The following is a 26,682-nucleotide window of genomic DNA, read 5'->3' as shown; positions in this document are numbered from 1 at the left end:
TCATGCAATTATCCAATCGGTGGCTGCAGTTCAATGCATAAAATCATGTAGACATGGGTTAAGAGCTTTAGTCAATGATCAAATAAAAGAGCTGAAAGGGGCGAAATTGTAATCCAAGTGACTTGGTTGTTGGTGACAGAGGGGGTGGTTGGAGCATTTCAGAAGCTGAATTTCCTACGAGGTTCAGGCATAACGGTCTTTAAAGTTTTCACAACATGGTACAAAAAACAAAAAATATCAAGGGAACTTCAGTTTTGTGGGCAGAAACACCTTGTTGATAAGAGAGGTCAGAGGAGAATGGCCAGACTAGTTCGAGCTGACAGAAAGGCAAGAGTTACTCAAATAACCACTCTTAACAACAGCAGTGAGCAAAAAGCATCTCTGAATGCACAACATGTTAAACCTTGAGGTGGATAGGCTACAGCACCAGAAGACCACATCAAATTCCACTCCTGTCAGCTAAGAACAAGAATCTGAGGCTACAGCAAACACAGGCTCACCTAAAACGGACAGCTAAAGATTGCAAAATGGTATCCTGGTCTAGTGAATCTCCATTTCTGCAGTGACAAACAGATTTTACAATCAGAATTTGCCATAAACTGCATGAATCCAACCTGCCTTGTGTCAATAGTTTAGACTGCGGGTGGTGGTGTAATGATTTGGCGAATATTTCCTTGCCACACCTTCGGCCCCCTAATACTAACTGAGCAGTGTTTGAATGCCACAGCCTATCTGCATCCCTTTACCGCCACAATTTACCCATCTTCTAATGGTTACTTCCAGCAGGATAATGGGTTATGTCACAAAGAACAAGTTATCTGAAACTGGTTCCAAGAACATGACAACGGGTTCAGTGTACTTCAGTGGCCTTCTCAGTTACCAGATCTGAATCAAATAGAACACCTTTAGCATGCGGTAGTACAGGAGAGTTAGAGCACCAGAGAAGTTAACAAAGGTACAGAAATTACATGATGAAGTCATGTTGTCATGGACCAGAATCTCTAAGGAATGTTTCCAACACCTTGTTGAATCAATGCCACAGAGAATTTAGGCTTTTCTGAGAGTAAGGGGAAGGTCCAACCCAGAATGATATTCTTAATAAAGTGGCTAGTGACTGTAGATAGCCACCTCCTCCAAATCAGTTTTTTTTTTTATGTGTCACGGCATAAATTATGACTTTCTGGTTCTCACCAACTTCTATAATTACACAAACCTAGTCTCAGATAACAGACAACATAAAATATTCTACTGTGTCATTATTTACTCAACAAAGATTAAGACATAATCCCATAACCCATGTGGGGAAAATTAAGTAACTTCATTGCTTCCATGGGAAATAAGAAGGTAATTAGCATGACTTGATTAGTTGATCATAAGGATATATGACCACCCCTATACAAGAACTGTTGGCAGTTTGGTGGTCTGGAGCACTCAGGTGTGTGTTAACACCATGCCAAGGAGAAAAGACATCAGCAATGACCTCAGAGAAGCAACTGCTGCTGCTCATCTAACTGAAAAGGCTTAAAGTAATTTCCAAAAAAATTGAAATCCATCGTTCTACAATGAGAAGGAATTTCTACAAATGAAGAACATTTAAGACAGTTGCCAATTCAAAAGTTTCCAGCAAATTCAAAACAAAATCAGGCCATATAACACCCAGAAAAACCACAAAGAACCCAAGAGCTACCTCTAGAGATCAAAAAGCCTCTCTTAAAATGCTAAATGCATGGCTTAATTTCGGGCAAGCATAAATGGACAGCTAAGGCTTGCCCAAAATTAAGGCATGCAACAAGACAATGACCGTGTGACAGACTGGCATTCCATCCAAGATGTACCCGCCCCCTCCACAGCCTTGCCCCCACTGCTTCCGGGATAGCCTCCAGTTCACCGCTAACCTGCTTGAGGCAAGCGGCTATTGAAATGGGATGGATGGATGAAACAGGACAATGATCCAAAGCACACCAGGAAATCTACAGCTGAATGGCTGAAAAAGAAAAGAATTAAGGTGCTGGAGTGGCCAAGTAAAGTCCAGACTTAAACCCCACTGAGATGCTGTGGTAGGACCTTGAGTGGGCTGTGCATAAACAAATTCCTTGAAACATCAATGAACTGTAGAAATGTAAAGTAGAATGATCAAAATTGTTCCAAAACAATATGACAGACTGATTAAACCACGTAGAAGACAATTACTTACTGCTAGAGGTGCTTCTACAAGCTTCTGGATAATGGGGTGTACTTAGTTTTTCATACATGGCTTCTGCATGTTGACTTTTTATTAAATAAATTATGACATAGTGTAATGTGTTAGGCATTGTCTGTCACCTGAGGTTAGAGTTACAACCTGGTAAGGCCCAAATGATTTCCCATTATGTTCTGATATATAAAACAATAGAACTGAAAGAGGGTGTACTATGTTTTTCACATGCACTGTACATTTACCTTCTAAACAACACAGGCGATTTTGAGGAGACTTAGTTTAATGGTTACTATAATGACAACAGAAAATGGATTATATTTTTTAATTCCTAGATGTAGAAAAATTTTGATAGAATGGATTGAAAGAATTTCTATAAGAGCAGAGAGTGTTTGAAGAGTGAAACAAAGTGATAGTGTTTAGAAGTGACAACAAAATATTTAGAATAGGGAACTATACATTTAATGTGTTGCACTCCCATCACATACTTAGATACTGATGGAGAGAATCAGGAGCATGTTGTGGGAAGTGCAGCCTGTGAAAACCAAATCATTTATTCAGCTCTGTGAACTGGTCACCTGTAGATCACTAGACAAGTCTCCGATTTAAAATCCAGCTTACCTTGGAGGCCAGGGCTTCAGCACTCTGCCGGCATGATTTCTCAATCTCCAAGTTATCCTGAATGATGCTGACCTCTTCAATCACCATGTGGGAAACTGAACAAAATAAAAGGAGAATCCTCAGAAAATATCTTCCTCAGTGTTTGCACAGGTAAATTTCCATCCTGAATTACTGAAAGCACTCACATGTGCTGTTTTGCCATCCAGTACAAGCAAACTCCAAGTACTGTTCCGTTTGGGTCTGTTAGGTCCTGAGTAACTTTTACCATTTACAACTAAATACACTAAGTGATGGGACTTTCAGTCTATACAACAATTCAATAAACAATCACTCTTGAGATAAAATGAAGACCGGCACACAAAGAGTTTCATCAACAATGCAAAATTTCCAAAAAAGTCAAATTCAGAGAAACTGATATAGAGCAAGAAAACCTCAATATCATTTGTGGCCATCATAGAAAACACAGCTGAGAAATACTTTTCTGCCACTTAACTATTTAATTACCTGGCTGAAGTCAACTGGGACAAACAGGAATTAACATCACTAGACCAAGCTTATCCCACCAAATGTCAACAAACAGAAATCTGGGGAGCGCTAAAGAAAAAAAAAAAAAAAAACAACAGTATTAAAGTTCCTCTTGAACACTTTCCGTCAATCCTTAAAGAGCATTTAACTACCAAAGTCACCCCTTGTGCCTCCCAAGCCAATTTAATAATGCCCACTATGCTCCAACAGCACAGGCTTTCTTGAATTAAATGACATGTTAATTGTAATAGCCAACGAGCACGGTAAATAAACAGAGCTGGAAGTGAATAGCATACAGACAGAGGAAACCATGGCTGACACGTCAGAGCTGGCATGCTTAATTGTAAGTTTTGGCCTCCCCATAGCTCCATCCAGAGATGATTTTTATTTTTTTCCCCCTCTTTTCCCCGGGAAGACAGTGATTACCCCTGCGCCGACGTGTCACATAATGGTATCAGCGCTGCCGACAGTGCGATGAATTCAATTGTATCTGCCGCAGTACTGAAGCCTTGATAAGGGGGGCTTATGCCTTTGTGGTGTTATCATTATAACACAATGGTCATGTTGTCATCAACCTTGCCATCGCCAATTGAAAAGACGTGATTGTGTGTTGAGGCTTTTTTTCCCCCCGTCGTTTGCTGTGAATAGAAGCAATTTTCCAAGAGCTATGAAATCACGTAATAGGTCCTAATATGCAGCTGCTTGGCATAGCGCGGCGGCTCCCATTAAAGTGGAAGTCTCACACAATATGTGTTTATGGCTGAAGAACAAATGGGAGCTGAGCAAAGGCCAAGTTTATTCAGACACAAATCCTGCGTTCCTCTTCATCAAATAATTGCCTTTTTAAAACTGTATTTTGACTAAATCCAGGCTTTGTTGTACTTCTGAAATTTGAAGTTTAAATATTCAAATGATAAGATAATTTGGCCAGACCACGAGAAGCCACAAATCAAACTTTTTTTTTTTTTTTTTCCTCCAGGAAAATGAGTCACTGGCAATTTCTGTGCGAGAAATGGACACATAGTGGATTGGCACAGAAGCGAGCTGTTTGCAAGCAAGGCGTGACCGTGTAAACACACATGCTGTGGGTGGGATTTTCCGCCAGGCTTGGTGGTGTGTACTCATGGCTACAATGAGAGTGGTGGCACAGCCATGCCACACAAGCGTAGAGCAATGTGAATAAATTTAATCTGTGCCTATTGTTAAGACATTTGCAGCAACTGCCATTTTGGAGATACATGCATAGTTGTGAGATTCTGCTGCAATCAGGTGTGCAGTTTTTAGCACCTGGACAGAGCATTCTGACATTATTATTATTATTAATAATAACTGTTATGACGGTTATTGTTATTACTGTCATTGCTTTTTCCCCAGCTAAAAACAAGAGTTCATTTAATGTGTTTTATGACATGAATTCCTTGCAATAGCAATGCAGCTGTGATCAACAGATGCAAGCTCTTCTTGTGTCACTAACTACACATCAAGTGAATATACAGAAGGATGGTCTACAGTCTATAAGATGAGCTGAAATGTGGGATGTTCTATAGTACAATGTTTACGTAGCTTTGGCTTTTTGAAGGAACGCCACCATCTTTACCTTTCCAAGGTCAGTTAACGAGGCTTCACATAGCACGTTCGTAGGCAGCACGTGCTGTGCGTAGTAAGACAGGTTAGGAAGGGGAATACTAACTGGTACAAACGAGATTGTGCGACTGCTACAGATGGGCAAATTCTATCAGCAAACACAAATTTTCCTTTTTGTTACCAAAAAAAAAAAAACTTTTGAAACTTATTTTTGTGAGCCACATGGACAAGACAAGCAGAAGTTGCCCATGGCATCCCATTCTCAGATTTTACCGGGAAATTACAAGGAACTGGTTGGCAAACTGTTTGGCGAAAAATGTATAAGGGATGGCAATATATTATTTACAGGCTTTGGTGTAATATAGATCTGAAACTATATCACAAACATTATCAGTTAGAAGATACTAGGAAATTTTAATAAATAAAAAATAATGTGATTCAATATGATACTTATGGAAAAGACCTGTGGGACCCATTACTGTGACAGCTGCAACAGATTCTTCAAATATTCAGTATAAATTTCTGTCACAAACTCAGCTCAATGACATTTTCCCGATTTGTAAGATTTGTAAGAAATTAGGGTGAACACTGTGAAAAAATAAAAGCAGCACTAAGGGACATAAAATCCCAAACTCACCTGTCTGAAATTCCTTCAGTTTCTTCATTGCCTCATCTCGTTCTTTTTTTATTCTCTCACACTAAAAAATAAAAGTAAGCATGAAATGTTTTTCACTTCATATTTAACAATAAACCTGTAATGTTAATACAGAAGCGCTGGCAGCTGAAAAGCCCAGCTAGATGAGGGGTCAACCAGATTTCAAGTCCAAGCATAGACGCATCCATACTGCCTTCATACAAGTCCTTTACAAAAGAAAACAAACCATTACATGCATCCATTGCATAACAAACATTTATATTATGAGAATCTGAAGCCATGAACACGTTATTTGTACCACAACATTCTCACAACGATCTATAAGAACAGTTTTACAACAATAGACATTTAAATTAAAAATATGGACCTTGGTGACACTGTGGTACACATACAAATGGTATGTATGACTTCTATAGTTCTGTTGTCTCATGGCCGTGCAACCGATCACCAGCATCTCTCACGAATTTTGTGACTTTTTATCATTAAGGCTCGGTACCGAACCCCCACACTTCCATCATGCATACCTCTTCCCTCGGCCTGTCATGGATCTCCCATAGATTCTCCTGCCACTGCTACGCTTATGGTACCCAGCTCTTCCTCTCTTTTCCCCTGGAGGTACAGACATTTCCTCACGTTTCTCCCCATCGTAAGTCACTCCGAATAAAAGTTGTCAGTTAATACTGGCAAAATGTAAGTTGCTTCGAAGAGAAGCATTTACAAAACGAAAAAATGTAAATGTATTGCATTACTCAGCTGTCAGGATGAATGGAAAATTCAAATCTGGTCATTGTAAATGTGAAGAAATGTCTCGTAGACCAAAGCAGGGCAATTAAATGAAACTCCACGTAAAGTCAAATTCTTGTAATTCAAATGGGCATATCTCGGAGTGTGACTGTACAACAAAAAGAGCAATAGAATTCGTTATCATCAACTACTTTTCCAGTGCAGGGTACCTGTGTTAACGGAAGTACACACACACACACACACACACACACACACACACACACACACACACACACACACACACACACAGAGGCAATCTACAGCCACCAGTCCACCTGAAACAGGTGCCAGGATTGTGGGAGGTAATTCCCTTCACAAGCAAATTGTTAATACTGTACATTGTGCTTGTTATGAAAGCAAAGCTCGTCTGTTCTACTAAATAGACACCCGGCTTTCTCAAGAGGCTGCAGAATGTCCACGTTGTTCTCCAGCACTGACAGCACAAGAACATCTAGTTACGGAGCTAACTTGTCGCTTTAGACCAGGTTTCAGTCTGTCATATGGGAGCAAACATGATTCTTACAGCAATGTCTTTGAGGAATAATTTTTCACTTCTTTTAAGAACCCAACATAAGCCACTGTGTTTGTTAAATCACAACAGGAAACTTTAACCTTGTTGTTAACAACTTGTCTTATTCATACAATTTACTATATGACATTTCTTACAGATGCAAAAAGAATTTCCCTATGACACTGCTGCAAGAACCAAGTCTGGCAGCCTTTTCTGTACAAGTGAAGGCAACACAACACTATCAAAGTCACAGAGTAACTATCAATAACCTTTTACCCTAGTAGGTTCAAGACAATCCAGGGCCTGTCCCAGAACCACAGGGCAGGGTGCAACCCAGATGAGATTATACATTGTGATGGCTCAACTAGAACCTGTCTTGTATGGGAAAAAATATATACATACTGTATATACAGTTTTTAATTCCAAAAACATTGTTTCAGCAAAAACATGTACCTGGTTTTATGTGATGTCCATTTACTGACAAGTTAAAAGAAAACAAATAAAGGAAAACTAATTTTTCAAAAAAACTGATCATTTTGTTTTCTCCAAGTACACCATGGATCTATCTGCATGGTAAAACGACAAAATAAAATTCATACTATGAATTTTCAGCATTTTCCTTTAGACTTTAATGAAAACACCATTCTTCAATATAATCATTTCTAATACCAAATATAATTACATTTAAACAATTTGATGAACTACTGAAAGTGATGAAAGGTTAAAAAAAAAGTGATTTAATAAATAATAAACGAAAGCATTTTTTGAACTACTCATTAACAGTAACTACGTGATGCTTTTTCCAAAACCTATTCAAAAATTCTAAATGAACTGATTATTTTGATCATCAACAGAAATATGCTTTCAAGAAAGAAAGGCATTTAATGCACATAAAAAATAACTAAATGATGCCTCCACTGTAGTGACAAATACTTTTCAGATCACAAAGTGTTCACTACTACTAAGACAAGATGAAGGCCGATCAAAACAAGGATGTTTTCACACCGACAGTTAAATTAAACGATGAATAAAAATAAATTAGGTTGTATCAAATATATTAACTGTTCTCTTTAGACTCAAAAATACATACACCCATCCTCATACAATAGGGTCCTATAAATCCAAAGAACTCCATTGATTACAAAAATACATACCATTTTTCAAACAACTAGCTTATTATTCAGTACGGGGCACTTTGCCCAGTCAAGAAATGATTTTTAGTTCCACAACAGATATTTTATTCACTGCCTACCCTCACCACCCTCAGTCACAGAAAATATAAGTCATAACTCAAACAGCAGATTCAATACAAATTATAAGAATGAATTTAGGTGACCCAAAGTAACTTTTAAGCTAGTTATTTATTTTAACTGAAATACACAGTCAAACCATTTAGCCTGAAAGAAACCCCCATGAATATGGGGAGAACATGCAAACTGACCAGGGACCGAGCAGGGATCAAACCCATGTCTAACAGCACCGCCCAGGCACTAAGAGACACCACGTCAACTTGTTCCATGAATACTAATTCTTTTGTAATTATCATTATTAAATTCTTCCGTTTTTACAAGGTTAAATTAATACAGAAACATTAAGTTTCATACGTGTTTTTTGTGAGCACCTGTTCATAACGGTACACGTACAATACATAACTATGAGCGAACTGAAGGAGTGCAAGTAGACAGCAATGCAGTATTATAGAGTAAATAATAAAGGGAAGCTGAATATTATGTTGTGTTACAATAACTAATGTCAACTAGTAAAGTAATTGTGCATATTTTAGTGAGATTTCCTGATATTTCGGCAAAAACGGGTGTAAACTTTGGGGTTTGGAATACTTAAAAATTTGTACCCTTAAAACAAATGGGGAAATACATTTTAAAGTTATGGCAATTCACCTTATGATTCGTTTTCCAGGAACAAAGCATCTTTGTACGGTGGGGAATGGGTGTAGTCCACAACCAAGGGGTGTACTTTTGAGTTGGATTAAAAAACAAAAACTAAGATCAAAACTATAGGAACAATGAAAAATGACTGCATTTATTTCTGGTTTAAGAAATACTGCCTAAAGTTATCAGAGAAATGCTCCTAGCACTTTCCATCCATTGATTCCTCAACAAAATCAGCCAGTGTATAATAAGTTCATGACTGCTTTTTGAACTTCCCATGAGTTTCAAAGCTGAGAAAAAGTTTTTGCAAACATCACAATATTCCTCAGTGAAATTATTTCACATACTGGAAGACTGTCTGTGGTGTCAACTGTCAAGCTGTTTCCGTTTGTCTGGGAAGGAAAGAAGTGACTGTGAGACTCACCGATACCAAAATTCTTTAACTTCAGGTGGCGCATTGTGATTGGAGATAGTTCCTTTAGAAAATCATCAGAAAATTACCAGAAACCAAAAAATAACACAAAATGGTTTAAAAGGCTCAAAATAACTTCACAATATTCCCAGCTTCATTCTATGAAAATCCCACTTAGAAAGGACACAGACGTACTTTACGTGACGAAGTTCTCATAAAACCTAACCTTAAAGTGAAAACTCTGCAGGAAGTTTAATTATGAAAACACCAGTGAATTATCAGTAACACGAAAAAAAGATATACTTTTATATTGCATATTCTTTTAAAAGATGACTCCAAATTCTCTCTTCCGTACACTTATAAGCAAGCAAAAAAACTCTGTATAAATTTAGTTCACATTTTATCAGTTTTCAAGATACAATATTATAAAATTAAACCTAAAGTGCTGACATTGATTCCTGAGCAGATTATTTCAAAAGCTTTTTGTATCTAGGAAATTAATTTTGGTGTCATCGGGAAATTTTATTTCTTAGACAGGATTGTGGGAAGACGCATTCTGCTGCAGGTGGATCTTGTTGCCTTGTCCCAAAACGGGCCACTTGAAGAAGGAAGAGAGGTCAAAACGGTAGACGAAACAGATCAATCATAAGGGTGGTGCTACGTTCAGGGTAGCACTCAGAGATAAAGGGAAGTGTTTCTCAGGTCGATTTGTGAACATCTAATCCTTTCACCAGACAGATCATCCTTTTCCTGCTGTTCTCTGTCTCCCTGCAACCCTTAGTTACAGTTCTTTTTCATTGCAGTACTTCATGACTAGTGAATTAGTCTTCCTTTGGAAAAATACGTCTCAAAAATCATCACTCACGTTAAACTCCATAAAGGAAGATATTGAGGTTTAAAAGAATATTACCAGAAGTACAAATGAATATCAAGGGAATACGTTACATATTCGGCTTTGGCATCAATCATCGAAAACCTATTGGGAAGAAACTTACGCACAGGATGTACAAGAAATGCAGAAGCAAGCACAGTTTTTGGAAAAATGACCATGCTCAAATGAAAAGGCAGCGCGACACAAAATAAATGAACACAAACAAATGAAAAAAAAAAACAAATTGTACATCCTTTCTGTGTAGACAATGAGGTAAACATTAAACAGCAAATACATAATTGAGTGAAACGTGACATTAAAATAACAGGAGTTTCAGAGATCCAAATACACCTTATCACAGGTGCCAGAGCTGAGCTGTCCCTGGTATGGCTTATTTACAACTTTCATTTTTTGTTTCACATAAATCATGTTTGACAGCTGACAGATTTCCTCTAAAATATATAGAACTATCAATTTCAGTGTTTCATAAAGAAAAAAATGTTTACAAATCATACATTGTACTATGATTTTTTTTTTGATAAACACCTTCTTGTTTTCCATCCTGAAAACATTATGGTTAAATACGGGATTCTTCTGAACTCTGTATGGAAGAACATGTTCAACCCAACGTTCATAGTCAAGGCCCCTCAATCTCTCAGCCCCACAAGAAAGACACCATCTGAGCAATGAGCTGCTTTCACAAGTAACAATGGAGAACAACTGCCTACATGTAGCTCTTATTATATAAATGAATCAGAGGCAACTAGTCATGCTTCATTCTGGAGTATCAAAGGAGAGCCTCAGTTAGAACTGAACATCTTCAAAATAAAAAAAAACTGCACTTTCTAAAGAAAGAAAACCCAACTGAAATAATGAAAAACGGCACTAACCTCCATCTTGTATGTCTCACACTCTTGTTGGAGTCCTTCATACTCATGGATTGCTGTTGGGACACAAATCAGTCACGTTTTACACTTCATCTTCCAAAAGTGAAGACACACACACACACACACACACACACACACACACACACACTAAAAATCCCCACTTTCTTGGGGGTGGTGTTTCCAACGTCTGTATTTTTAAATCCAGGAAATCTGTGTGGAAATGTACTGCACATCAAATGAATAATAACCAAAAGTGTGGCTCAGCAGCTGAAATGCAAAGCCTTGTGACAGTTTTTTCCACTGTCAAGGTTAAGAATAACTACCTACAAAAGAAGAGTCACAAAGGAAGAGTAGATAAATAGTCAGTGGTGTCCATGACTAAGTGGAATTTGATTCCAAGTTTCCTCTCACCAGGTGATCATCATCATCATCATCATCATCATATTCATAATTGGGAGGTTTCTGTTGTTAATGCATGGAGTATTATAACTGTGCTATTTAAGAAAAAAGGTCATCTGCATGATTACATAAAAGCTCTTTAAATTAGCAGGGCAGGTAACCCTCTGTGAATTGTGTCATACATCAAAAATGGTGCCATAACAGCTCTTTTTCCAACAGAAAACAAACAGCAGTCAACAGCTTATAACCAAAAAAGAAACAAAGACCTTCACACTCAGATGTATTTTCAGTGGAGCAACAATGTGTCAGGTGTTGGGACGACCAAAAGACATCGGCAACAGCACTAACTGGACTGGACTGACACCATTCCACACACCCATACTCAGCTGAACACCATTCCATGATACTGTACTAAGAAACGGTTTTTTTTTTGCTGCTAATTAGTATATTTGTATCTATAGTATTTATTATACACACACACGTTGGCTGAAGCCGCTTGTCCCGAGCGGAGTCGCGGGGAGCCGGAGCCTAACCCGGCAGCACAGGGCGCAAGGCTGGAGGGGGAGGGGACACACCCAGGATGGGACGCCAGTCCATCACAAGGCACCCCAAACGGGACTCGAACCCCAGACCCACCGGAGAGCAGGATCCGGTCAAACCCGCTGCGCCACTGCAGCCCCTCTAGTATTTCTTATTATTATATTGCAATATCTGCTGTTTTTTTACTGTGCTTATTGTTTTGTTTATTACTGTACTGTATTGTGCTGTCTGCACACGTCTTGCACACGTGCACTTTATGTAGTCCTGCGTAGCTAGATTTGTGTTGGTTTATGCAGCACCACGGTCCGGGAGGAACGTCGTTTCGTTTCACTGCATACCGTAACCAGCTGTATTCAGTTGACATGACAATAAAGCCTCTTAACTTGAACTGAAGTAATGGGCAGGGCACCCAAAAATAACACACATCACACTGGAGTTTCTTAAGGTTTTCCACAGGGTGCATGAAGCAGGATACACATGGGATGGAACACCACTGGGTCCTCTCACACACGCTACGTTTACGTTACTTCATTCAGCAGACGCTTTTCTCCAAAGCGACCACCAACGAACTCTATGTAGTGTTATTTACCACGGTGACGTACACTGCTAGATACACTACTTACACTGGGTCACTCATCCATACATCAGTGGAACACACACACTCTCTCTGTCACTCACACACTATGGGTGAACCTGAGCAGCATGTCTTTGAAGTGTGGGAGGAAACCAGAGCACCCGGAAGAAACCTGCAAACGTCACACAGGCTGCTGAGCAGGAATCGAACCCACGCATTTATTTACGGTGACTTAACATGTTTAGGTTTGTACACTCAGATACTTACGCTGATTTACCCACTTTTATACAGCAGGGTAATTTTTACTGTGACAGATCTACACAGTTAGATCCCTCCCGAATGGAGATCTCCAGACAGTCAGTCACTGAGCGGGGATCGAACCCATGCCCTCTCGCACCAATCAGGGCGCTGTTTTGTGACCAAATCCAGTGGCTACATACGGGTCTTTGGACTGTAGGAAAAAACTACACACCGAGCTGCAGGGACCCAACTCACGTCCCTTCGAGAACAGACGAGCTGAGGTACAGGTACCGCACACGAAGAGTAGTTGCACAACATTCGCTGTGTGTGTTTTTCCACACACACACACTTTGCCGCGTGCGCGCTGCACATGTTATTGTGAGAAAGGGCGGGAATTAACTGTTTGCAGGAACGCTGCCGGACAAGGAAGATGGAGGCCTCCTCCTCAGGGCTCCGGTCCAAGCGCGGCAAACACGTCACGTGACTCGAGCGGAAGCTTCAACGCAAACGTGTGGACGGAGTCGGTGCGCGTTCGCGAGGGACTCCGCAGGGGCGTTGCGGTGCAGAGGCGCGAGAGCCCGAGTGACGACCTCGACGACGATATTGCTTCATACTGGCTGCGCGGTCCGGCCGGAATAATAACGTTCTTCTTGTCGACGGACAGACGCATGAACAGGACAGTAAAGTTCCCGAGACATGCTTACCTCGACTGGACAGTTCGGAAATCACGTCCATTCGGCCCCTCTCCGCCGAGGTATCCATTTTTGAAGGCACGACTTTGTGGTGGACTTGTGAAAGGCAGGACGCAGGTATGAACAGGAAGTTCAACGGGCAAGCGCTGATCTAGATCTGAGAGTAGATCTACTCCCACCTTAACGCAGCTCTGCACACACCTGAGAGTAGATCTACACACATCTTGAGAGTAGAGCTATGCCCTCCTCAACACAGAACTATGCACACCTGAGAGTAGATCTACTCCCTTCTGAACAGAGATCTCAAGACACCCGAGGCAGATCCACACCCACCTGAGCACAGAATTAAGCACACTTGAGTAGATATACTCTTCTGAATGCAGATCTGCACACACCTGAAAGCAGACCTACAGGCTCCTTAGTATTGATGCAGTACACTAAAATACAGTACTTTCACTAAGGATTCTTCTCTTTTGAAATGTCACTGGCTTCTGCTTTTATTATACAGATTTCACCAAATGTAGCTACGTAAGAAACCCCACCAAACACCTTGAAATGTCTGAGAGCCAGTAAAATTTCATGTTACCCTTCTCTGAACTAGCACTTAGACTCCTTCTACACGTAGTGAATACATGAAAGGCAGAATATTTGAATAATTTATTTAATTAGTGGAGAGTTAATTTCTTAATCATTTGAAATTTGAATTTGTACAGACAAATAAGGGAACCACACATGAAAGACAAATGTTATGCAGCACGATCACAACACAAAACCACATATTGCAGGACAGATACAGACTAATTTCTTGAAGTTTCCAGCATCAGAGCAAACTAAAGACCAAGTTAAATGTAAGTTTACAGCCAAAAACAGCAAACAATATTAAGACTGCTACAATACTGACAACATTGATTTGTAATGTAAATCAAAAATGTTATCTATGCAGTCATCTTAATTTATCCAAATTATATTCAGTGTAGGGTGGAGATCAATGTAATTTACCATCTGGTACTTTGGGGTTTACACAAATAGTCAAAGCAAACATTCCATGTTCCTGTCTGACACAGACATGTCTTCAATATCAGGACACAGGAGATTTTACAGTATTTACTGGAATTTCACTAACATTTTTTCTGCTGTTTCCCCCCCCCAATGCTTTACATAAAACAAATATTGAAATTATGAATTATGGGCTGTTCAATGGACAGCAAATATTTGTACATTAATACATTATTAAATTGCAGGGGGAAATGGTTTAGGTTGAAAAACAAAACATTTTTGCATACAAAAAAGTTGCAAAAAACAACCACAGTAGACATGAGATAATGTGTAAATTCCCTTTGAGACAATCTTTCACTAGGAACAGGGCAAGTCAACATACCACACAGACATTTCAACACCTCTGTAAATATCTTGATCATCCTATGGGTTTCAAGTCAGGTTTACAGCTTGGAATGTAACAAGTATTGCTACCCACACAAGACACTGAACTGCACAGCTACAGGGTAAACTTGCACAAATTATTGCTCTGTTCCCTGGGAGAGTGATGCAGGGTCTGGTCCTCAGTGGCGGGCTGCTGACTCCCTTGGGTAGAATTCAGCCAGCGTACTCTGCGGGATCCTCTTCAGCATCTCCTTGGGGAAAATTCGGAGCAGCTGCCATCCGATATCCAAGGTCTCATACACGGTTCTGTTGTCATACGGACCTGGGAAAGCAAGGCATAGGAAATATTTAAAAGGCTACTGTTTCACAAAAACAATGTTCTACAGTCATTTATCTTGTTTGGGTCCACAGGAAATTATTGTAGTAATAGGCATATCAATGAGTAAAGATGTGTAGTGTCTTCCAGTTTCAATTCCATACCCTTGCAAATGCACCTGCAGAGGTACCAGTATTTGTCATGTACGTACTCAGTAATTCTTTTAAGAGTTCCAGCACCCTTTTTTAAGTCCACTTCAATAACAGACTATAGGCCATATTCCAACAATTTCAGTTACGCATTTGCAATGCATATTATTTTAGTTCAGATACACTGATTACTAAAAATAAGCAACAATGCAAAATGTCACTAAAGGCCCTCAATTTACATTTCTAATGAAAAGTGGAAAGACACCAGGATTGGTGGCACAAAAGTTATCTGGGGAAAAAAAAAAAAAATAGAATTTTATTTGATTAAGCACATTCACACCCTGATGTGATTGTTAACTAAATAATCCCATTATCCTTTCACTTGTGCAAAAACAAAGGTTACGTCTAATATATAGATGCTATGGGAAAGCTGACAGAGGAAATTACTGCTGTGCTATTTCATCATTTCAAGGACACCCATGGGCTTAGTCTTACAAATGCTACAAAAACAGATGCAGCAAATGACTCAATGACCACACAATACTTAAATGTATAATATAAATCTGAAATGAAGGGTTTCTGAAGTGTAAAAATGTATAATAAAGTCAAAATACAATTCTTTTATATAATAAAACAGGTTAAGCACATACTTTTCAGCCATTAAACACTGGTAGTATTGCAGTGTTTCAATGATGTGGTGTTCACCAATACACAGACACATACATGCACAAAATATTTCCTCATAGACTGCCTCATTTTCCCCATGTTGCAAGGTCACATTAACATGTACAATGCATGTGACTTTTTTTTTTTTTTTTTTAGTCAAGTGAATTTTCTTGGTGGAAAATAAAGTATTTAAAATTTTTTGGAATTGCATTTAAAATAAAAAGTAACATCATTCATCCAGATGTATTCAACAAGAGTTCACAAAATATAAACTATGGCAATCTATGGTCATTGACAACCCTGGTTCAATTACATGCATGATATACATTGGCAAGGAACTGGCTTTAGAACTTCAAAATGATCAAAAAATCTGAAGGTTAGAAATGCTTTGAACCTTCTCAGCAGTATAGTTATATTCATGGGTACGAAACAAAAGGAAAAAAAAAAAAAGCAACCCAGGTACTCCCAATATCAACAAAGAGAGCAACTGGATGAGAAGTGCAGTCATCAGTGAAGTGAGCAAGTTGTCAACTGCAAACTTGTTGCAGAACTAACTGCCCAGAGAGTATTCACCACTACAGATTTGGCTTCTTTGGGGGAGTGGCTATAGACAAATGCCCCTTCTGGAGAACCAAAATTAAGTGAGGTCAGAAGATTGCAAAAAGATCTGTGGCAGAACCTGACATCATCTTGGAAAACATTTTGTGGTGTTTTCAGACCGATACTGAGTTTTGGCCTCAATGTGAAGTGCTGTCATTCGGCACAACCAAAGCACATCACCATAGGTATCAGAACCCCTGCTGTCAAGCATAGTGGTGACAGAACCTGGTTATGGTTTTTCACCATGAGAAACTGGGAAGTTTGTTGCTATCAAGGGCAGGATTGACAGAGCCACAGACAGCTAAATTATAGAAATTGTTTCAGTCAGCAAAACATTTTGGACCCAGCTCATACCACATAGTCAGTAAGACAATGATTCAGAACACATGAAGTAACGAAAAAAAAGTTTTAAAACACCATCAGGGCTCTGCAATGCAAGCCTGGACTTGAATCACACTGAGAACTCTCGTGTCTGTCCTGTCCACCAATGGTCATCATCTCACATAGCAGAGTTGGAACAAGCTTATACAGAAGTATGAGCAATCCAAAATATTTTGGGCATTTCTGCTGTAGATCTGTAAAAATGTTTTGGATCACAGATGTGCTGAAACTGATGAAATAAAATTATTTTGATTGAAACTAACTTTTAAAACAAAATATGAAAAAGTACATTCAAATCTACTTTCTGAAGGCACTAAAATACAAGATTAGTAGCAAGTACTACTCAAGATGGTAACAGCTCTTACCCTGAGCAATGAAGTTCTTTTCAAATTTCTGTAGAAACTCTAGGTAGAGCAGATCATCTGAGGTTAAGGCTTCCTCTCCCACCACAGCCTTCATGGCTTGGACATCCTTGCCAATGGCATAGCAAGCATACTACAGAGGCAAGTTGAACAGGACAATGTAGTTCTGTTAGTTGGCAGCAAAAGCCTAGATTTGAACACCATTCAAAGATGTTTGACTAGCTTCCCTGATCTTCTACAGTTTTTTTCCCACTGATCCCAATAGGAATCCTTGAAAACTTAACTTACAGGGAATGCAAATATTCATACACCATTACCAGCTGAATGTTAATATAAAACTTGCTCAATGACATTTTGTCCTCTCAATATTTTAAGAGGAAATGCTATGTAGTCAACATCAGGCCTGCATGACAAAGATGGAAAATTTACCAGCTGGTTAGAGACATCAGCATGGTCTTTACGAGTCATTCCTTCTCCAATGGCTGACTTCATAAGTCGAGAAAGAGAAGGCAAGACGTTTATTGGAGGGTAGATCTGCAAAAAAAAAGATTTGGGTTCAGTTTAAACTGCTGCATTTTTTGGTTTGTAGTGTGCAAGCGCTTGTTTCGCTCTACAAATTCTTATAAGGTAGTGGCTTCCATCAAACTCCATAGGGAGATTTATACCTGTCTGTTGTGTAGCTGTCTATCAACATAGACCTGGCCCTCAGTGATGTACCCTGTCAAGTCAGGGATGGGGTGGGTGATATCTGTGAAACATGACAAAATGATCAGCTTGAAAAGCAAAATATTTCCGTGCATTATAGTTCCATGAAGAAGGTTCCATTTACTTGAAAACTGTCAAGATATGGACCTCCCTTGGTCTGAATGTCTGTTGGCAAAAGTACAAGCTGTTAAATTTTATTCCTGAAATTAAACTATGCTGTGGTGTTTAAACCAGCCTAATTACCTTAAAATAACCATATATTTCTCAAGAACATAACAGAAAAGAACCAAGGATTTAAAATAGCCACAAATAATATAACCTATAACTAAATACATTAAAGCATACATTAAAGTTTTTTATTTTTCTTCCTTCCCAAGAAAATAAGTTAGCGAACAGCTATTTACGATTTATTTATTTATTTTTTTTTTTAAACAATTTCTCTAGTCATACAGAATCGTTTCAGTGAAATTTTATTGAACCATTTAGCATGCAAGACCATTTTCATTTCAAATGTCAAAGCTGGAAAATAATTTTAATAAGTTGGGAAAAAAAGGATAAAACAGTATAAATATTCAGAGCTATGGGGGAGCGGTGGTGCAGTGGGTTGGACCGGGTCTTGCTCTCCAGTGGGTCTGGGGTTCGAGTCCCGCTTGGGGTGCCTTGCGGCGGACTGGCGTCCCGTCCTGGGTGTCCCCCCTCCCCCTCCGGCCTTACGCCCTGTGTTGCCGGGTAGGCTCCGGTTTCCCACGACCCCGTATGGGACAAGCGGTTTAGAAAATGTATGTGTGTGTGTATATTCAGAGCTAAAAAGTAACAGTGGAGTAGTGTATGGATTATTGGAAATGTGATGCAGAAACACAAACCATGTACAATTTACAAACTTACCAACTGAAAGGAAAATGATATCATAAGCCTGTCTTCACACAATTAAATATATACTTTTAGTCAATAAACATAAGACATAACATCAGACTTATTTAACCCCTTGCTGCATGTTGAAGAGAAGTGTTTGGCTTTACCATCATTGGGCATGGTGAGGATGGGGATCTGCGTGATGGAGCCATTCCTCCCTTCTATCCGACCAGCGCGCTCGTAGATGGTGGCCAGGTCAGTGTACATGTATCCTGGGAAGCCTCGACGCCCAGGGACTTCTTCCCTGGCAGCAGACACCTGAAAGTAAACCACACACATCGATCTGCAGGCACCCAAAGATGACACAGTTACTGCAGCTTTTAATATCCAGATACATGTATTCAAAAACATTCAAAAAAAGCATAGACTACAGCAACACTTATCCCATCCCCAGTGAGTTACATAAATCTCCTTTGACGTTATCATTAGATAATAAAACTACATCAGGCTTAAATTTTTTTTCTCCCCCCCCCCCAAAGCCACTTTGGGTCACATGACTCATTTGGCACAGCTCACTTGATCTCACACTCAAGTGTCTTCATAGCCAATTTGCTCTGCAATCCCACAGGGTCCATGTCATTTTAACATGACATCACACCTAAATCAATGTTCCCTGATCTAAGTTGAGGGTCTCCAAAGCTAATTTCTGTTTTGGCAGAGACCTTGACATCTATGAATGGTCATACTTTACATCAGGAATGATGCTCAAGTGGCTATTTTTCAAATGAAAGGAAGGAATACGTCAACTTCAATTATTTTGTTCTGGCATTATGTGTTCATTTTCAATGTGTTCCCTCCTAGAGTGAAATTTGCAAGACAATAAGCTAAGGTGAGTCTAAAAAAGAAAATACAAAACCAAGGTCATATGTTCAGGTGCTGAGCTAACAAAAATCAGCAACTTTTTTAAAAGCGCTCTGCTGACCCTGATTTTTACCTTTAAATCTGCTTTTCTATTCCTCTGTCAATCATGTACAAAGATCCAGCAGGTGGGAGGGGGTCCTTACAGGTTAACCTGTATCTCTGGAGACTGAGCTCACACTGATCTCAAGTTCTCAGATCAGAGGATACAAATTGAAAAGCTGCTGCTGCTGCTGCTGCACCACCACCTTCTATTTTGAATGACCCATCTGTACTCCAGAACAAACACTTTTACCCCTCACATCCATAATTTCCTGCTGTCAGTATACAGGACACAATCCTATGTAGCTCCCAGCAAGGAAGAAGTCTTTGTATACTCTATATTAAATTCAAAAGGCATTCCTCAAGCATGTGACTGAGAAAAGAAGTTAAACGTTAATGCCCCAACCGTTCTTTGTGAGTGGTTAAATGCCAAAAAATCTATTGCCTTAGAAGGGCTTTATAAATATGGCGCCTGTGTACCAAGGTTACAGACAGACAATGAGAGCAGCAGCCACGCTTTCAGACGTACATAACTATTTAAAACACGTATTGTGTAGCAGGCACATTGAAACATCAAAACATGTTTGGACCACAAAAGGATTATTGCAGGCATAAAGGTAGAGGCGACAAGGTCTGACTTGATGCCAGAAAATCTGAAAGGCAGTTTGATAAAAGGCTTTTCTTCTGCACAGAACTTGTGAAAATAAGGAAGTTCAGGCATTCCCAAAGCAGTGAAAAACACTTATTATCCTCCCTTTCACAGATGGCACAAGTGATATCAGTAAGTTTACGAATTCAGCCATTACCTTGTGAGATTTTAGGGAAGTTTTGTTTTTTAAATGAAACAAAATAGTATTATGGGGATTTCTGTTTTTAAAGGCTGTCATTCTGAGATACTTGTAACTAGATGTATAGAATAGTTTAAAGCCATTAAAACAGTAACAGCATAAAAAGTCTTAGTTATAACTCCTTGAAATAGTTTCTTTTTTGTTCCATACCTTCCCTAAGGCTTGAAAAGCCATGAAATAATCATTCAGAAACATGCTGAAACAGGTCAAAATGAAACTATGTTGAAAGTCACAAAGGAATGCAGAGTTTTTTCACCACATACTTCCGTTTTTTTTTTTTTTTTTTTTTTTTTTAGTAAATGCAGTAATGATTGATTCACGGATCTTTTTGAAATTGCTCAACATCAAAATATTATTTTATACTGAAAACTCAGTTCATTTATTTTGCTGCTTTTTGAAAAGTTCCCCTCTTGCTGAATCGCTAATATATTTATGAGACTGTTCCAAACATGCTCAAGATAGTCCAGAGGAAAACCAACTGAACAGGATTACTTTCAAGACATAAATGTATGAAGGTTGCAGAAAAATTAACAGCGCCAAGTCATCTTTATGCATTACAGCAATTAAGAGAAACAAATGGTAGAAATGCACACCACGACTGACAGAATTGTGCAGCCTCACCACATCAAAATAAATCATACAAAATTTATAAATACTATATGCATACTTTAGCTGACCTGCCGCCCAGGCTTGTTCAACATATTGTGCATATTAGCATTGCAGCTGATTTTAAACAATAAAGTATTTACGTTTACAATACTTATTACTCAATCACTGTTAGCAAGTGTTCGTCCAAAGCAGGATTGTGGTGGTCCAGAGCCAAACCCAGAAACACGGGGCACAAGGCTAGCCAGGGTACAATGTGGACAAGATTCCAAGCAATCATAAGGTAGCTGTACACATACTCATTCACACACACAAAAGGGCAATTAAAAGTCTGAAACATCTCTTTGGACTGTGGGAGGAAACTGGAGCACCTGGAAAAAACAAACATGAGAACATACAAATGCCACACAGACCTAACACCAACAGCCCAGTCAGCATGAGACCGTAGTACTACTCATTGTACCACTGTACTGCCTACTGACTCATCAATATGATCGGACAAAAACATGTTTTTCCTTCAGGGAAACTGCATGGTTGCTTACCTCTCGAAGGGCCTCAGCATAAGAGCTCATATCAGTAAGGATGACCAGCACATGCTTCTCACACTGGTAGGCCAGGTATTCAGCAGTGGTGAGTGCCAGTCGTGGGGTGATGATGCGTTCAATGCTGCAGTGGTAGAGGAGACCAGCAGGTCAGAATGAACAAACACAGGCATTGTGTCCCAGGCAGCTCAAGGTAAGCCCAAACAGGAGGTCCTACCGTGACCTCGGCTGCCTCACGTTTCAAGAGATACTGCTGGGGACAAATTAATTGAAGAGGGCATAACACAAAACCCTCAGAGCCTGGGCATAAGGCAAGTCCCAATATTTCACAAACATTTTCACTGAAGAGGAACGGTGCCCATTGTTACCTCCCTCAAAAGGTTTATTTCTGTAGCAATGTTGAATGCAAGTAACATGCCATGCCCTGTTAAATCATTTAGCTGAATGGCAAACGCAAGTGCTGTAGGGTAATACCCATAGATAGTGGGACCGAGAGGAACAATATAACAGATCTTTTATAATAAATAAAAAAAAAAAAGAAAAAAAAACAAGGTTATTTGTGGGCTTGAAATGTGTACAATAAAATTATGGACCTGCAATGTAATGCTAAAAATAAAAAGTATATTAGAAAGATTAAGCAATTCTGCATCCAAGGATAAACTTTGCCAAAAGGTTTTTATTAGACAAAAAATGTGACAAGCTCAGAAACACCAAAAGTGACTAATTCAATCTAATGTGACAGCTCCCAAAAGCTGTAAAAAGGGCCCAGAAGCTAATGGGATGCATGTACAGAACAAAATTTGTATCAAATTAATATTCACATTTGGCACTATGAGTTCACCAAGTATCTTTCTCAGGTAGAAAAAATTTAAACAAAGCAGTACATTGTCCCATTAATAAAAAAAAAAATCATGGTAAATATATGATTGGTCACATTGCTATGTGTCATATTAACATTTTACAGAGACTGATTTTAAGATGGTTACAGAAGATGCTATATAGGCAAAAGGTAAGGCATCTTATTAATCCAAACTCGGTGGCCTGACTCACTACCTAGCAATGCTGCTCATCAGGTGTTAGTACAGTTTTCCAATCTATTTTAGATATCAACCAAAACTGCCTTTGTTTTTGTATAGCTAACATATTTAACACTTTGATGGGCCATAATTACTTTTATTCTAAAAGTAAGTAAAAAGCACAAAATTTAAAAATCCAGCTTAGAAAGGTACAGGCAGTCCCTGGGTTATGAACGTCCGACTTACGTACAACCCATAGTTACAAACCACCACCTTAGTGACCGGAAGTTAATGTTGTCACCCTTAGGTAGCAATCAAATAAAAACTTCATAATTAAGCCTATTATATTCAAAATTTGAGTTACATACAATGATTTGTAATAAAACGGGTGCTACTTTGCGATGCGCATCAAAACATTGCGCGTCTACAGCTGTTTGGCGGCTCATGGACAGGGTGCGTGAGCCCAAAGTAGGACAGACTTCTTTCTTTTCAGTTGGACCACGTTGCTATTAAAAGTGACTCTTACTTTTCGCTTTAATTTTTTTGTTTATACCCTCCTAACCAAGGCACCAAAGCGTAAATGTGATGCAAGTGATGGTGATCCATCCAAGAAAAGGAAAATGATCACGACTGAAACTAAAGCAGAAATAATAAAGTGATTGGAAAAAGGTTTATCGCACTTTTTAAAACTTGGACTAGTTCAAAAGGAAACGAAAAAGTCAACTTACGTAGGATCGTTGGCAAGGTTCAGGAAAAGGCAAACATTGTCCATAGAGCCATTCTCTTCAAAGTCAGACTTAAAGAAGCGGGCAGTCTCCATGTTCACCTGAGGGACAGTACTTGAATCAGGAACAGAAGACTTGCACTTGAGGAAGGAAAATCTAGTCATGGTGTTAAGTAGGGAGTCATCTTTGCCCTTATTCACAGAAATATCAGATTAGTAGTGCACATGGGATGGCCGCTAAAACCTAATGCTGAGTTTCTCAATCTTATCTCCAAGACATGCAAGCTTGTTCACCATTTTTAAAAACTGTACCCCTCTGAAATACTCAGTTGAATTAGCTCCAATGTCATGTCTCTTTGCTGACCACCTGCTGAAGAAACTCGACTAAACACATATGTGCCTTCCGATGCCAAATATCTAAAGCCTTAAAAAGTATTCCAATAAGGAAAAACATGCAGACAACACAAACTCATTTACACTGTGTTTCCTAAGAGATAAGACCTGCTAAATGTTTAAGGCAGACATGCCCAATCTTGGACTTTGGGCATTGCACTTCTGTTTCACATTAAACATTTTAGGGGGTAACATTTACACCTATACCATATAACTTGAATTACTATTAATAAAATTATTCAGTAAAGAGTAGAGATAAAGCAAAAACCAGACAAATAAGGGCCTTAAAGACTACAGATGACTAAAAATTACCAAAACCCACAAAAAATCCACTCAAAAATTACTGTTATCTGCCGAAATTATGTCAATATATTTAGGGAAAAAAGGGAAAGGAAGGAAGGAAGGAAGGAAGGAAGGAACGAACAAGCTATCAGTAAATTAGTGAATAGACAGGACCTTTGATAGGGGAAAAAAATGGGTTTCAGTGCATGGGGGGAGAAAAAAAAAAAAAAAAAAAAACACTATTAAACTAAGATGAACTTGTAACTCACAATGAGCTAAGAAGGTATTTGAACCTGACTTTCAACACCTAAGTACAATAATGTATCATTGATTATTAATTCAAATGTAAAATGCTCAAGGACAGAACCTGAAAACCTTTTCAGTTAATGTGCACTCAACAGCTATCCCATAAATCTAACAAGCCAGATTAAAAAACTGTTTTTTAGACAATTTACAAAACACAGTTTTAAAATAAAAAGCCAACACTTCCCATTGAATATGTATGCCTAAAGAAAAAAAGGGGGAGGGGGGGGGAAGCCACAGTGAGTAGAATATTCAATATATGTACTCAAGTGTTGAGTGTTTGCTATCCAGTTACAAAGCCCTCATTTGGTTCTGAAACGGTTATCAGCCCCTTGGGGAAAGCGGTAACTGTAGTTCTGGCAAAAATACAGGTCGTCCACCACCTGCACTGGATAAAGCAAGGCAAAACATCTACGGTGGCAGAAGCTCATCCTGGCTCATTAAGCACAGCGAGCTGTTGAACGAGTGCAGAGCAGGGCGTGTTCACAACGGCGTAGATAACATGGGATTAAAATTTTAAACTGTTCAGAAAATGAGTGATGAGAGGGAAGTCACCTTTTTAAACAAGATGAGACAAATGAACAATTGTACACATGCAGTGACACACAGACATTTACATTTATCCACTAGACGCTTTTCTCCAAAGTGACGTACATCTCAGAGAAAATACAATTTGTGCTTTACATTAGTAGAAAGACAGTTGCAGACGTGTGATTAAGTACAATCAGTTTGTTTCTTCCCACCATATGCAGCAATGTTCATCACACGAGTAGCTGCATAAAACTAACAGAGTATCAATGATTCCTGATCACTTTCATATTAATTTTTTTGCGATAAATATAAACATTTACGTACATTACATGATAAGGTAGTGCGGTGGGCTTGGCTGGGTCCCGCTCTCTGGCAGGTCTGGGGTTTGAGTCCTGTTTGGGGTGCCTTGTGACTGACTGGCATCCTGTCCTGGGTTTGTCCCCACCCCCTCCAGCCTTGCACCCTGCGTTGCTGAGTTAGGCTCCAGTTTGCCATGACCCCAGTGGGGACAAGCGGTTTCAGAGAGTGTGTGTGTGTGTGTGTGTGTGTGTGTGTGTGTGTGTGTGTGTGTGTGTGTGTGTGTGTGCGCGCACGTTACAGGAGTAGCTGCGTAAAGGCTTATCTGGGCATGATCTTAAAGTTGTGGTGCATGAACATTTACCCCTTACATGAACTAAAAAGATCATGGGCAAAGTCAGTCTGGAAAAGGTGAGTTTTCAGACCCTTTTTAAATGTGGACAGAGTTTCAGTGGTTGTGAGTGAGAGGGGGAGGTCGTTCCACCAATGGAGTTAGAACCAAGAACTTTTCGTGCATGGGACCACCAAGCGGGCAGATGTGAAAGAGCATAGCGGTTGATCAAGTCTTGCAGATAGCTGGAAGCAGTTCTACTGATGCATTTCTAGGCCATAACCAGGGTCATAAATTTGATCCAGGCAGCTATAGGAAGCCAATGCACAAAGACAAGGAGGGGAGATACATGGGAATGCTTCAGCAAGTCAACTCGGGAAGCAGCGTTCTGTATCAGCTGTAGAGGTTTGATGGCAGTAGCAGGAAGGCCAGACAAGAGAGAGCTGCAGTAGTCCAGATGGGATGTCACCATGGCCTGGAGAAGTAATTGGGCAGAGTCTGTTGTGAGATAAAGATAGATCCTGTGGATGTTATGCAGGATGTATCTACAGGTCCCGGTTGTGGCTTTGATGTGCTGAGAGATACACAGACTTGAGCTGACCATGACTCTCAGACTCTTAGCTGAGGAGATAGGCAAAATGAGTGAGTTGTCCAGTTTGATCTCCATTTTAGAGAGATTGAGTTGTAGGTGGTGATCAGACATATGGATCTGATCACCACCTACAACTGATGTCCAAAAGGCAGGAAGCAATGCGCACAGAAATGTCTGATGCTCCAGGTGGAAAGGAGAGGAAGAGCTGACTATCAGTATAGGAGTGGTTTTTGAATCCACTGGAGGCAATGACGGGGCTGAGGAAGGCGGTTTAGATCGAGAAGAGCGGAGGACCCAGTATCGAGCCCTGCGGGACACCAGTTGAGAGAGGCAGAGGAGAAGAACAGGAGCCCTGACAGACCACCTAATAGGATTTGTCAGATAGGTAGGGCTCGAATCATCTTAGTACAGTTCCTTTTATCCCAAGCTGACTAAGAGAGGAAATGGAATCTGATGGTTGACTCATTTA

At 39.5% G+C, this 26,682-nt stretch overlaps 2 protein-coding genes across 2 annotated transcripts in view; both read right to left on the bottom strand.

Moving 5' to 3' along the window:
- shtn1 (shootin 1) overlaps window positions 1-14,364 on the bottom strand; it is a 34,975-nt gene extending 20,611 nt beyond the window's left edge. Inside the window, exons 1-4 of the mRNA XM_018725105.2 lie at window positions 13,390-14,364; window positions 10,936-10,988; window positions 5,562-5,622; window positions 2,816-2,910 (exon numbers count right to left, since the gene is read on the bottom strand). Coding sequence (XP_018580621.2) covers window positions 2,816-2,910; window positions 5,562-5,622; window positions 10,936-10,988; window positions 13,390-13,447 — 267 coding nt within the window. The 5' untranslated portion in view covers window positions 13,448-14,364. The remainder of the gene's footprint in view (window positions 1-2,815; window positions 2,911-5,561; window positions 5,623-10,935; window positions 10,989-13,389) is intronic.
- A 146-nt stretch (window positions 14,365-14,510) lies between these two features.
- atp6v1ba (ATPase, H+ transporting, lysosomal, V1 subunit B, member a) overlaps window positions 14,511-26,682 on the bottom strand; it is a 33,493-nt gene continuing 21,321 nt past the window's right edge. Inside the window, exons 8-14 of the mRNA XM_018725106.2 lie at window positions 23,489-23,586; window positions 21,745-21,868; window positions 18,956-19,106; window positions 17,897-17,979; window positions 17,661-17,765; window positions 17,235-17,364; window positions 14,511-15,079 (exon numbers count right to left, since the gene is read on the bottom strand). Of these exons, the coding sequence (XP_018580622.1) occupies window positions 14,937-15,079; window positions 17,235-17,364; window positions 17,661-17,765; window positions 17,897-17,979; window positions 18,956-19,106; window positions 21,745-21,868; window positions 23,489-23,586 (834 nt within the window). The 3' untranslated portion in view covers window positions 14,511-14,936. The remainder of the gene's footprint in view (window positions 15,080-17,234; window positions 17,365-17,660; window positions 17,766-17,896; window positions 17,980-18,955; window positions 19,107-21,744; window positions 21,869-23,488; window positions 23,587-26,682) is intronic.

The sequence above is a fragment of the Scleropages formosus genome, chromosome 8 (genome assembly GCF_900964775.1).
Source record: "Scleropages formosus chromosome 8, fSclFor1.1, whole genome shotgun sequence".
Lineage (NCBI taxonomy): Eukaryota > Metazoa > Chordata > Actinopteri > Osteoglossiformes > Osteoglossidae > Scleropages > Scleropages formosus.
This window is presented reverse-complemented; position numbering and strand designations above follow the sequence as displayed.